General features: G+C 67.0%; 1 protein-coding gene across 1 annotated transcript in view; it reads left to right on the forward strand.

The window, feature by feature from the left end:
* The window catches only part of LOC102455999 (receptor-type tyrosine-protein phosphatase F-like), a gene marked incomplete at its 3' end in the record, with an annotated part of 547,172 nt that overhangs the window by 325,750 nt on the left and 207,963 nt on the right, over positions 1 to 13,459 (forward strand). Inside the window, exons 4-5 of the mRNA XM_075917250.1 lie at positions 2,400 to 2,545; positions 9,346 to 9,487. Coding sequence (XP_075773365.1) covers positions 2,400 to 2,545; positions 9,346 to 9,487 — 288 coding nt within the window. The remainder of the gene's footprint in view (positions 1 to 2,399; positions 2,546 to 9,345; positions 9,488 to 13,459) is intronic.

Here is a 13,459-nt window from a genome sequence, read left to right on the forward strand (position 1 = left end):
GTGATGGTGTGGGGGCGGGGAATAGGGTGCAGGGTCAGCGAGGAGACATGGGGGCCAGAAAGGATTCTGGCCTGGGGGAGGGGCTCTAGGAGGGGGTGCAGAGGGTTTGGGTGGTGGCCTAGGGCAGGTAGCTGGGGGAGGGAAGAGAGTGGGGGAGCCAGAGGCAGGCTCTGGCTGGGCGGCGCTTACCTAGGCAGCTCCCAGCCAGCAGCTCTGCAGGAACCTGAAGGCTGCAGTCACAAGCTGCTCCACGTGCCTTTGCTCTGGGCAGGGTGAAGGGGCAGGGAGGGAGAAGGCTTCATTGGCTGCCCCTAGTGCCAGCAAAATATCTCCGTTGCTATTGGTCGGAAACTGGCCAATGGGAGCTGAGAGATTTTTCTGAGGGGTGGGGCAGCACACCAAGCCCCCCTCCTCGCTCCCAGAACAGAGGAGCCATATTCAAAGCGGCTGCCGCGGGCGGATCCGGCCCCCTGGCAGCCCCCCCCCCCCCGCCCCAGGCGCATGTGCCCTTCAAAGCGTAGTCCGCAGGAGGGCCGGTTTCTCGGGGCGCCGGGTTAGTTCCAGCACAAGCAGCAGAGAGTCCGGGGGCGCTGCAGGGTAATTGCACTATGGCACAAGCTTTGGGAGCTGCCGGTCCCCGCTCATAGTGAAATGGTGAGTGGTCGCGGCGCCCCGGCCGGACGCCTGGCTGTCGTCTGGAGAGAGCACAGCTGCCGTTCAGCTCATCGTCCGCCTCAGAGCGCCTCTCACTTGCCTGGGGGCCCCTTTGTCTCGCTGCTCTGGGGACGGGAGCAGACGCACCCTCAGGCCAGTCCTGTCCCTCTTTGTGCCTTCTGGGCGTGGCTGAGACCCCCCGGGGATCCTCGGGGCGGCCTGCATGCGCCATAGCCAGCTCTGAGCCCTCAGCCAGGCAGTTCCTCGGCGAGTGCTTGCCCATGTCCTCGCAGCGCGAGCGGGATGCTTGGCGGGACCTCTGGAATCCGGAGTGCTCTGCTCCAGCCTTTGCTGATCAAAGAGCCCCGGGGGCAGGGGCTGGGGCCGGCGGGTAGCAGCTGGGTCTGGGGAGCCCTGGCCGGTGTCTGGCAGCAGTGGGCTCGGTGGCATTCGGGAACCTCAGCTGTGGGGGAGAGAGGGGGACAAGGCTGGGCAGCTGCAGCAAGGGGCTGGCAGCCAGGAGCAGACCAAGGGCTGGGAGGGGAGCACAGGAGTGGGGGCTGGTGGCCAGCAGTGGAGCACTGACCTCCCTGGTCCAGCAGATCCCTGCTTCTGGACTGCTCAGGCCAGAGGGAGCTGGATCAGGGAGGTCCGACCTGTGCCCCTTAGGGGGCCAGCTCCAGTGCCCCTGGAGCAGCGGTCACATGTTGTGCCTTGTAGGACTCCTCTGGCCCCATCCATCCTCCGCTCCTTGCCGGAAGCTCTGGGAGTGGGCAGGGAGGGCGGGAGGTTGACTGGGCATGAGCAGCACAGCCGGAAGGACACCACTGGCACAAGCAGGTTCTTCCAGTGCTGGCTCGTGTCCATTCAGCCCAGGCAACCGCGAGCCGTGTCTGTGGGGCTGGGAGTTCACCGACGGCACTCCTTGCCGCAGGGCCCTGAGGGCCACGCTGCGGCCTGGCCGATCTCGGGGCCAAGGTTGGCGGGCGGGTGCACCTGGCCCTGGTGAGGGGAGGAGAGAGGTCTTACTGAAATGGCTTGGCCTGCCTAAGAGCTGCACTGCTCGCGGGGCCGAGTCTGCCTAGGACACCCGCGAGAGTGTTCAAAGCAGACCGCTCACTGTGGCGAGCCAGAGCACGCTCTGGGAGTGCAGAGAGCAGCAGGTGCCTGGTTTGCATCACCGAATTGGTCGCTGCGTTTCCGGTTTTGCTGGGTCGCTCAGGCCTGTGCTCACTCTGGTTCTTGGCTCGTTCGCAGGCTAGTTGAGAGCCTTTACAGGCCAGCCGCCAGGCTGCACAGAGGTAGGAATCGTGGGCTCGCTGGGCAGGCCAGAGCCTACGGTTGAATGAAAGACTCGTGTGCACTAATAACGGTGCCCGCTGATGGTTTTTCCTAGATTCAGGAACTCCTCGGGAAGCGGGTTGTGCCCTCGTGCAGCGTGTGCTGAGCAAACCTCAGCTGCTTTGCAATTGCCAGTGACACGATCGCACTGCTCATCTGCAGAACGGAATGTTTCCAAAGTCAACAGGTTTTAAATCAGAGCAAAACATCCTGCTCCCACGCGGCCAGGTGAACTCCTGTTGAAGGAGCCATTTGCGCGCTGACCGCGTGCTTGCAGGCTGCACTGAGCGGCTGTGGCTCAGGTCGCTGGTGGGCTGTACAGGAGCACGTGGTGCTGGTTCTTTACTGGTGTCTCCCTCGCCTCTGGGCGGTGCCTCACTGCCAGTGCTGTGTGTGTCTTCCAGGCAAGCCAAGCTTCGTGAAAGCTCCGGAGGATCAGATTGGGATTTCTGGAGGAGTGGCCTCGTTTGTGTGCCAGGCCACGGGCGAGCCCAAGCCTCGCATCACGTGGATGAAGAAAGGGAAGAAGGTCAGCTCCCAGCGCTTTGAGGTAACTACAGACGCTGCAGCCCTCGGCTGCCCGCCCCAGTCTCTCAGTGGCTCTGAGAGCTGCTGCGAGGGAAACGTGTGTCCCTTCAGCGAGTCCTGCCTTGGAGCCGACACGCCACGGGCGAGCCAGACTGCATCCGACTTCTGGCGAGTCAGGTCCGGCCCAGAGCCCCTAGCCAGAGCCAGCGTCTGGGTCCGGCCCAGAGCCCCTAGCCAGAGCCAGCGTCTGGGTCCGGCCCAGAGCCCCTAGCCAGAGCCAGCATCTGGGTCCGGCCCAGAGCCCCTAGCCAGAGCCAGCATCTGGGTCAGGCCCAGAGCCCCTAGCCAGAGCCAGCGTCTGGGTCCGGCCCAGAGCCCCTAGCCAGAGCCAGCGTCTGGTCCGGCCCAGAGCCCCTAGCCAGAGCCAGCGTCTGGTCCGGCCCAGAGCCCCTAGCCAGAGCCAGCATCTGGGTCCGGCCCAGAGCCCCTAGCTAGAGCCAGCGTCTGGGTCCGGGCCTGGGCACCTAGCCAGAGCCAGCGTCTGGGTCCGACCCAGAGCCCCTAGCCAGAGCCAGCGTCTGGGTCCGGCCCTGGGCACCTAGCCAGAGCCAGCGTCTGGTCCGGCCCAGAGCCCCTAGCCAGAGCCAGCGTCTGGTCCGGCCCAGAGCCCCTAGCCAGAGCCAGCGTCTGGTCCGGCCCAGAGCCCCTAGCCAGAGCCAGCGTCTGGGTCCGGCCCAGAGCCCCTAGCCAGAGCCCGCGTCTGGTCCGGCCCAGAGCCCCTAGCCAGAGCCAGCATCTGGGTCCGGCCCAGAGCCCCTAGCCAGAGCCAGCGTCTGGTCCGGCCCAGAGCCCCTAGCCAGAGCCAGCGTCTGGTCCGGCCCAGAGCCCCTAGCCAGAGCCAGCGTCTGGGTCCGGCCCAGAGCCTCTAGCCAGAGCCAGCGTCTGGTCCGGCCCAGAGCCCCTAGCCAGAGCCAGCGTCTGGTCCGGCCCAGAGCCCCTAGCCAGAGCCAGCGTCTGGTCCGGCCCAGAGCCCCTAGCCAGAGCCAGCATCTGGGTCCGGCCCAGAGCCCCTAGCCAGAGCCAGCATCTGGGTCCGGCCCAGAGCCCCTAGCCAGAGCCAGCGTCTGGTCCGGCCCAGAGCCCCTAGCCAGAGCCAGCATCTGGGTCCGGCCCAGAGCCCCTAGCTAGAGCCAGCGTCTGGGTCCGGGCCTGGGCACCTAGCCAGGGCCAGCGTCTGGGTCTGACCCAGAGCCCCTAGCCAGAGCCAGCGTCTGGGTCCGGCCCTGGACACCTAGCCAGAGCCAGCGTCTGGTCCAGCCCAGAGCCCCTAGCCAGAGCCAGCGTCTGGGTCCGGCCCAGAGCCCCTAGCCAGAGCCAGCGTCTGGTCCGGCCCAGAGCCCCTAGCCAGAGCCAGCGTCTGGGTCCGGCCCAGAGCCCCTAGCCAGAGCCAGCGTCTGGGTCCGGCCCAGAGCCCCTAGCCAGAGCCAGCGTCTGGTCCGGCCCAGAGCCCCTAGCCAGAGCCAGCGTCTGGTCCGGCCCAGAGCCCCTAGCCAGAGCCCGCTTCTGGGTCCGGCCCAGAGCCCCTAGCCAGAGCCAGCGTCTGGGTCCGGCCCAGAGCCCCTAGCCAGAGCCCGCGTCTGGGTCCGGCCCAGAGCCCCTAGCCAGAGCCAGCGTCTGGGTCCGGCCCAGAGCCCCTAGCCAGAGCCAGCGTCTGGGTCCGGCCCAGAGCCCCTAGCCAGAGCCAGCGTCTGGGTCCGGCCCAGAGCCCCTAGCCAGAGCCAGCGTCTGGGTCCGGCCCAGAGCCCCTAGCCAGAGCCAGCGTCTGGGTCCGGCCCAGAGCCCCTAGCTAGAGCCAGCGTCTGGGTCCGGGCCTGGGCACCTAGCCAGAGCCAGCGTCTGGGTCCGACCCAGAGCCCCTAGCCAGAGCCAGCGTCTGGGTCCGGCCCTGGGCACCTAGCCAGAGCCAGCGTCTGGTCCGGCCCAGAGCCCCTAGCCAGAGCCAGCGTCTGGGTCCGGCCCAGAGCCCCTAGCCAGAGCCAGCGTCTGGTCCGGCCCAGAGCCCCTAGCCAGAGCCAGCGTCTGGGTCCGGCCCAGAGCCCCTAGCCAGAGCCAGCGTCTGGTCCGGCCCAGAGCCCCTAGCCAGAGCCCGCGTCTGGGTCCAGCCCAGAGCCCCTAGCCAGAGCCAGCGTCTGGGTCCGGCCCAGAGCCCCTAGCCAGAGCCAGCGTCTGGGTCCGGCCCAGAGCCCCTAGCCAGAGCCAGCGTCTGGGTCCGGCCCAGAGCCCCTAGCCAGAGCCAGCGTCTGGGTCCGGCCCAGAGCCCCTAGCCAGAGCCAGCGTCTAGGTCCGGCCCAGAGCCCCTAGCCAGAGCCAGCGTCTGGGTCCGGCCCAGAGCCCCTAGCCAGAGCCAGCATCTGGGTCCGGCCCAGAGCCCCTAGCCAGAGCCAGCGTCTGGGTCCGGCCCAGAGCCCCTAGCCAGAGCCAGCGTCTGGTCCGGCCCAGAGCCCCTAGCCAGAGCCAGCGTCTGGTCCGGCCCAGAGCCCCTAGCCAGAGCCAGCGTCTGGTCCGGCCCAGAGCCCCTAGCCAGAGCCAGCGTCTGGGTCCGGCCCAGAGCCCCTAGCCAGAGCCAGCGTCTGGTCCGGCCCAGAGCCCCTAGCCAGAGCCAGCGTCTGGGTCCGGCCCAGAGCCCCTAGCCAGAGCCAGCATCTGGGTCCGGCCCAGAGCCCCTAGCCAGAGCCAGCGTCTGGTCCGGCCCAGAGCCCCTAGCCAGAGCCCGCGTCTGAATCCGGCCCAGAGCCCCTAGCCAGAGCCAGCGTCTGGTCCGGCCCAGAGCCCCTAGCCAGAGCCAGCGTCTGGTCCGGCCCAGAGCCCCTAGCCAGAGCCAGCGTCTGAATCCGGCTTCTGGCGAGTCAGGTGCAGCCCAGAGCCACAGGGCCCACTAGCGAAGATGTCGGAGCGGGGTCAGGACAGGTAAGAGGCCCTGCAGGAGGAAGGGTTGTGGGCTGGAAGCCTCCCAGCCCCGCGCTGGCAGGCCGAGCGTGCCCAGGCTCTAGCAGCAGTTTTGCAGGGTGCAGTGCTGCCATCTCTGGGTGGGATTTGGGTGCCGAGTAGGAGGGCGGGGATGCCAGCGGGAGACTGGCTCTGGCAGGGGTGGGGGCAAACAGGGCTCCCCGCCCTCCGTTGTTTGAAAGTTTTTAATGGGAAAAGCCATTGAGTTCCCCGCCCCTCTCTTCCCATTGGTCCTTTGTGTCATGCCCCTCCCCCCGGGCAATGTAGCCCTGCCTCTGGGCTGCAGCTCTCGGCCAGTTTTGCTTTTCTTAGTGGAGTTGCCTCCCCTGCCGCACCTGCCCCTGAATTGGGTTTGCTTGTGTCAGAGCTTTCTCCCTTGGGCACAGGAGCCTTCGTACGGGCGGCTCTCCAGTGCCCTCCTCACCATTCACCTCCGCCGCCTCGCTCCTTTCACCTCCGCCGCCTCGCTCCTTTCACCTCCGCCGCCTCGCTCCTTTCACCTCCCACCTCGCTCCTTTCACCTCCCGCCTCGCTCCTTTCACCTCCCGCCGCCTCGCTCCTTTCACCTCCCGCCTCGCTCCTTTCACCTCCGCCACCTCGCTCCTTTCACCTCCCGCCTCGCTCCTTTCACCTCCCGCCTCGCTCCTTTCACCTCCCGCCGCCTCGCTCCTTTCACCTCCCGCCTCGCTCCTTTCACCTCCGCCACCTCGCTCCTTTCACCTCCCGCCTCGCTCCTTTCACCTCCGCCGCCTCGCTCCTTTCACCTCCCGCCTCGCTCCTTTCACCTCCCGCCTCGCTCCTTTCACCTCCGCCGCCTCGCTCCTTTCACCTCCCGCCTCGCTCCTTTCACCTCCGCCGCCTCGCTCCTTTCACCTCCGCCGCCTCGCTCCTTTCACCTCCCACCTCGCTCCTTTCACCTCCCGCCTCGCTCCTTTCACCTCCGCTGCCTCGCTTCTTTCACCTCCGCCGCCTCGCTCCTTTCACCTCCCGCCTCGCTCCTTTCACCTCCCGCCTCGCTCCTTTCACCTCCGCCGCCTCGCTCCTTTCACCTTCCGCCTCGCTCCTTTCACCTCCCTCCTCGCTCCTTTCACCTCCCGCCTCGCTCCTTTCACCTCCGCCACCTCACTCCTTTCACCTCCCGCCTCGCTCCTTTCACCTCCCGCCTCGCTCCTTTCACCTCCGCCGCCTCGCTCCTTTCACCTCCCGCCTCGCTCCTTTCACCTCCCGCCGCCTCGCTCCTTTCACCTCCCGCCGCCTCGCTCCTTTCACCTCCCGCCTCGCTCCTTTCACCTCCGCCGCCTCGCTCCTTTCACCTCCCGCCGCCTCGCTCCTTTCACCTCCCGCCTCGCTCCTTTCACCTCCGCCGCCTCGCTCCTTTCACCTCCCGCCGCCTCGCTCCTTTCACCTCCCGCCTCGCTCCTTTCACCTCCCGCCGCCTCGCTCCTTTCACCTCCCGCCGCCTCGCTCCTTTCACCTCCCGCCGCCTCGCTCCTTTCACCTCCGCCGCCTCGCTCCTTTCACCTCCGCCGCCTCGCTCCTTCCACCTCCCGCCGCCTCGCTCCTTTCACCTCCCGCCGCCTCGCTCCTTTCACCTCCCGCCGCCTCGCTCCTTTCACCTCCCGCCGCCTCGCTCCTTTCACCTCCCGCCGCCTCGCTCCTTTCACCTCCGCCGCCTCGCTCCTTTCACTTCCGCCGCCTCGCTCCTTTCACCTCCCGCCTCGCTCCTTTCACCTCCCGCCGCCTCGCTCCTTTCACCTCCGCCACCTCGCTCCTTTCACCTCCGCCGCCTCGCTCCTTTCACTTCCGCCGCCTCGCTCCTTTCACTTCCGCCGCCTCGCTCCTATCACCTCCGCCGCCTCGCTCCTATCACCTCCGCCGCCTCGCTCCTTTCACCTCCCGCCGCCTCGCTCCTTTCACCTCCGCCGCCTCGCTCCTTTCACCTCCCGCCGCCTCGCTCCTTTCACCTCCGCCGCCTCGCTCCTTTCACCTCCGCCGCCTCGCTCCTTTCACCTCCGCCGCCTCGCTCCTTTCACCTCCCGCCGCCTCACTCCTTTCACCTCCGCCGCCTCGCTCCTTTCACCTCCGCCGCCTCGCTCCTTTCACCTCCCGCCGCCTCGCTCCTTTCACCTCCCGCCGCCTCGCTCCTTTCACCTCCCGCCGCCTCGCTCCTTTCACCTCCCGCCTCGCTCCTTTCACCTCCGCCGCCTCGCTCCTTTCACCTCCCGCCGCCTCGCTCCTTTCACCTCCCGCCGCCTCGCTCCTTTCACCTCCGCCGCCTCGCTCCTTTCACCTCCCGCCGCCTCGCTCCTTTCACCTCCCGCCGCCTCGCTCCTTTCACCTCCCGCCGCCTCGCTCCTTTCACCTCCCGCCGCCTCGCTCCTTTCACCTCCCGCCTCGCTCCTTTCACCTCCGCCGCCTCGCTCCTTTCACCTCCCGCCGCCTCGCTCCTTTCACCTCCGCCGCCTCGCTCCTTTCACCTCCCGCCGCCTCGCTCCTTTCACCTCCCGCCGCCTCGCTCCTTTCACCTCCGCCGCCTCGCTCCTTTCACCTCCCGCCTCGCTCCTTTCACCTCCCGCCGCCTCGCTCCTTTCACCTCCCGCCTCACTCCTTTCACCTCCCGCCGCCTCGCTCCTTTCACCTCCGCCGCCTCGCTCCTTTCACCTCCCGCCGCCTCGCTCCTTTCACCTCCCGCCGCCTCGCTCCTTTCACTTCCGCCGCCTCGCTCCTTTCACCTCCCGCCTCGCTCCTTTCACCTCCGCCGCCTCGCTCCTTTCACCTCCGCCGCCTCGCTCCTTTCACCTCCGCCGCCTCGCTCCTTTCACCTCCCGCCTCGCTCCTTTCACCTCCGCCGCCTCGCTCCTTTCACCTCCCGCCGCCTCGCTCCTTTCACCTCCCGCCGCCTCGCTCCTTTCACCTCCGCCGCCTCGCTCCTTTCACCTCCCGCCGCCTCGCTCCTTTCACCTCCTCTGCCCCTGGTGGCCCCTCGCTGGGCCTCTCAGTGACTGGCCCTGATGCAGGGCGTCCCAGTGCCCTTGGCGGCTGAGCCCCTTCACGTATTAAGAGAGCGATAAAACGATTGGGCGAGGGATGTGCCGAGGCCTAGTGCCACTTCCTGCAGAATCCCTGGCAGCGCTCAGCTCGCCCTCTGTCCATCGCGCTGCTCCTCAGTGTTTGAAACAGGCCGAGTTGAAAGTTAACTGGGCCTGAGGCTGGGGCTTCAGCCTCTCGTCAAAGAACAGTGGATAATGGCCCGTAGCACAGCAAGGCCCCTGTGCTCCGCCATGGAGAGGAGCGCGAGGAATGTCCCTCCCGCCGCAGCATGAGGGCAGGCTGAGAGCATCTGTCCTATGGAAGGGCCCTGGCTTTTGCTCCTGCTGTGAGGGGCCCGATCCCGGAAGGAGCTGTGCCTCCTTGGTGCTGTTGAAGTGCAAGCTGAAGAGGCTCATTGTGCACGCTTAGCAAGATTTCTCTGGCGCACCTCAAGGTCGTAGCACTGGGCTCAGCCACGTTCTAGCTGGGTGAGCAGCAACTGGCAGCAACGCCCAGCTGTGGGTTAGTGAAATCACCAGTGGAAAGGTGGCTCAGAGGATCCGTCTCTGGGGGAGCGGGCCGATAGCGTGTCTAGTTTGTATTCTGTCATACAGAGCAGCACTGGGGCTTCTCCAAGGGCAAATCTATTTCTAACCCTGAATTTTCTAGCTCCTCTTTGCCAGGCAGCATTTATTTGTGTTTATGGATCGTGCTCCTGAGTTCAGCCTCCCTTTCGCTCTCCATGTCCGTAGGAGGCAGTAACGACCCTTTTCTTTCCTTGTCAAGGTCATCGAGTTCGACGACGGATCAGGTTCAGTTCTCCGGATTCAGCCTCTGCGTGTTCATCGAGATGAAGCAATCTATGAGTGCACAGCGACCAACAGCGTTGGGGAGATAAACACCAGTGCCAAGCTGACAGTGTTAGAAGGTAGGTGGCAATCTCTCGCGCTGGCAGAGACGCCGGCAGTGTGCCTGTGGCTTTGGTAGCTGCACGTTTCCTTAGTGACTCCAGAGACCGCCGAGGGATGCTCGAGTCCTGCACGGCCAGCCATAGGCCTCCTGTGCTATTTGCCATTGGTTCCTTCAGGGACAGCCTGTGGATTGTGAGCTTTGCTTTGAAGTGCCTCCGATGAATCGCGGGCAGGCCCACTCCCAGCTTTGGGATTGAGCCAGGACTCACCTTTATGGTCTTTTTCCTCTGTCAGTTCCCCTGCCGGGCCCGCTCCGTGGCAGCTCTGAAGTGTGCAAAGCATAACCTGTGTTTCTGCACCACCTGGATTCATTTGCCACAGTTTGTTGGGGCCGGCTTGCGAGATTCCCCCCGGCTCTGCAGCTGGCTGGAATTGAACTGGTTTGACTTCGCTGTGGAAATGGCTTCTACTCACTCCTCTCCCCAGAGGGCTGCCGTGGCTGCTCAGAAAGTGCCACGTGTGAGACAAAGCTCTTGGGACTTGCCTAGAGCAGAATAAGCCTTGAGTGGAGCTGGGTTCCGAGTGGCCTGTTTGTATTTTGTGTAAAGGGCAGTGTCTCGAGGCGCCGCTGCCTTTTCCAGGCAATGGTCTTGTCGGCTTGCCTGAATAGTGTCCTCTCTTGTCTCGGGCAGCGGGACGGGTCCGTACAGATGCGTGTGTGTTTGTAAGTGGGCGCTGGTGCTGAGGTGACGCCAGCACTGAGGTGGTGCTGGGGTGGCACTGGCACTGAGTGGCGCCAGGATGGTGCTGGGGTGATGCTGATTCTGAGGTGGCGCTGAGGTGACGCTGGTGCTGAGGTGGTGCTGAGGCGACGCTGGCGCTGAGGTGGTGCTGAGGCGGCACTGGCACTGAGGTGGCGCCAGGATGGTGCTGGGGTGATGCTGATTCTGAGGTGGCGCTGAGGCGACGCTGGCGCTGAGGTGGTGCTGAGGCAGCACTGGCACTGAGGTGGCGCCAGGGTGATGCTTGGGTGATGCTGATTCTGAGGTGGCGCTGAGGCGGCGCTGGCGCTGAGGTGGTGCTGAGGCGGCGCTGGCACTGAGGTGGTGCCGGGGTGGCGCTGGCACTGAGGTGGTGCTGGGGTGATGCTGGTGCTGAGGTGGTGCTGAGGCGGCGCTGGTGCTGAGATGGCGCCAGGGTGGTGCTGGGGTGATGCTGATGCTGAGGTGGCGCTGGCACTGAGGTGGCGCCAGAGTGGTGCTGGGGTGATGCTGGTGCTGAGGTGACGCTAAGGCAGTGCTGGTGCTGAGGTGGTTCTGGGGTGGCGCTGAGGTGGTTCTGGGGTGGCGCTGAGGTGGTGCCGGGGTGGCGCTGGCGCTGAGGTGGTTCCGGGGTGGCGCTGGCGCTGAGGTGGTGCCGGGGTGGCGCTGGCGCTGAGGTGGTGCCGGGGTGGCGCTGGCGCTGAGGTGGTGCCGGGGGTGGCGCTGGCGCTGAGGTGGCGCTGGCGCTGAGGTGGTGCCGGGGTGGCGCTGGCGCTGAGGTGGCGCTGGCGCTGAGGTGGTGCCGGGGTGGCGCTGGCGCTGAGGTGGTGCCGGGGTGGCGCTGGCGCTGAGGTGGTTCCGGGGTGGCGCTGGCGCTGAGGTGGTGCCGGGGTGGCGCTGGCGCTGAGGTGGTTCCGGGGTGGCGCTGGCGCTGAGGTGGCGCTGAGGTGGTGCCGGGGTGGCGCTGAGGTGGTGCCGGGGTGGCGCTGGCGCTGAGGTGGTGCCGGGGTGGCGCTGGCGCTGAGGTGGTGCCGGGGTGGCGCTGGCGCTGAGGTGGCGCTGAGGTGGTGCCGGGGTGGCGCTGAGGTGGTGCCGGGGTGGCGCTGGCGCTGAGGTGGTGCCGGGGTGGCGCTGGCGCTGAGGTGGTGCCGGGGTGGCGATGGCGCTGAGGTGGTGCCGGGGTGGCGATGGCGCTGAGGTGGTGCCGGGGTGGCGCTGGCACTGAGGTGGCGCCAGAGTGGTGCTGGGGTGATGCTGGTGCTGAGGTGACGCTAAGGCAGTGCTGGTGCTGAGGTGGTTCTGGGGTGGCGCTGAGGTGGTTCTGGGGTGGCGCTGAGGTGGTGCCGGGGTGGCGCTGGCGCTGAGGTGGTTCCGGGGTGGCGCTGGCGCTGAGGTGGTGCCGGGGTGGCGCTGGCGCTGAGGTGGTGCCGGGGTGGCGCTGGCGCTGAGGTGGCGCTGGCGCTGAGGTGGTGCCGGGGTGGCGCTGGCGCTGAGGTGGCGCTGGCGCTGAGGTGGTGCCGGGGTGGCGCTGGCGCTGAGGTGGTGCCGGGGTGGCGCTGGCGCTGAGGTGGTTCCGGGGTGGCGCTGGCGCTGAGGTGGTGCCGGGGTGGCGCTGGCGCTGAGGTGGCGCTGAGGTGGTGCCGGGGTGGCGCTGAGGTGGTGCCGGGGTGGCACTGGCGCTGAGGTGGTGCCGGGGTGGCGCTGGCGCTGAGGTGGTGCCGGGGTGGCGCTGGCGCTGAGGTGGCGCTGAGGTGGTGCCGGGGTGGCGCTGAGGTGGTGCCGGGGTGGCGCTGGCGCTGAGGTGGTGCCGGGGTGGCGCTGGCGCTGAGGTGGTGCCGGGGTGGCGCTGGCGCTGAGGTGGTGCCGGGGTGGCGCTGGCGCTGAGGTGGCGCTGGCGCTGAGGTGGTGCCGGGGTGGCGCTGGCGCTGAGGTGGCGCTGGCGCTGAGGTGGTGCCGGGGTGGCGCTGGCGCTGAGGTGGTGCCGGGGTGGCGCTGGCGCTGAGGTGGTTCCGGGGTGGCGCTGGCGCTGAGGTGGTGCCGGGGTGGCGCTGGCGCTGAGGTGGTTCCGGGGTGGCGCTGGCGCTGAGGTGGCGCTGAGGTGGTGCCGGGGTGGCGCTGAGGTGGTGCCGGGGTGGCACTGGCGCTGAGGTGGTGCCGGGGTGGCGCTGGCGCTGAGGTGGTGCCGGGGTGGCGCTGGCGCTGAGGTGGCGCTGAGGTGGTGCCGGGGTGGCGCTGAGGTGGTGCCGGGGTGGCGCTGGCGCTGAGGTGGTGCCGGGGTGGCGCTGGCGCTGAGGTGGTGCCGGGGTGGCGCTGGCGCTGAGGTGGTGCCGGGGTGGCGCTGGCGCTGAGGTGGCGCTGGCGCCGAGGGACTTTCTGCAAGTGGGGTTCTGACCGGCAGCGGGTGCCTGTGACAGCAGAGGAAGGGCCGTTTTCAAAGGGGAGGGGAGGCAGAGTGCTTGGCTGGTGCAGACGGACAGAGGTGGTGCAAGGAGGGCTCGCTGCGCTGCAAGCTCTGACCGGGTGTCTGGCTGCAGGACTAAGTAAAGGGGAAGGAGTCTCCAATGGTCTTGGGAACCTGCCCAGCCCCTTGCTTCCCTACGTGCTCCCCCTGGGGTTCTCGCCGGCTCCCTGGGCCTCAGCAATGTGAGCTGTAGCCATGCCCATGGCAGGCGTCACCCCCGTGGCAAATAAACATGCGCCTGTGCGTGGATCCTCGGGTACAGCCTGGGACTGCGGCGCCCCGTAGGTCCCTCCAGCCGGGGCTGTCTCTCTCAGGGTATGTCTACACTACCCTCCTAGTTCGAACTAGCGGGGTAGTGTAGACATACCCTCAGTGCCTTGAGAGTGACCCCCAGAATCCCGCCAGGCACCGGGGTCATTCAGCACAACTCACCCAGCCAGATTGCCTGAACACTCCCTGAGTCACGCAGCCACGTCCCCTGCCCCCGCCCCGCACCGCAGGGACACTGCACCTCATTTCTGTACGGACTGACGGCAAAGGACACGACAGTGCTGTTAAGTGTGAGGCTAGAGTCACGGTTGTTACCAAAAGACGATGAAATGTAAACACACAGTCCGAGCTCTCAACCCCGTTCGAGTGGGCAACTTTTCTTACCCCACTGGATGTTGCGGCCAGTGTTCCCGCCAATCGTTTCCACTCTTGTGCGGAATAATGTGTATGTGCGCCAAGGCATTTGCGGATGTGCACCACCGATAGAAACACAAACC

Source organism: Pelodiscus sinensis, unplaced genomic scaffold (assembly GCF_049634645.1).
Source record: "Pelodiscus sinensis isolate JC-2024 unplaced genomic scaffold, ASM4963464v1 ctg74, whole genome shotgun sequence".
Taxonomy (NCBI): Eukaryota; Metazoa; Chordata; order Testudines; family Trionychidae; genus Pelodiscus; species Pelodiscus sinensis.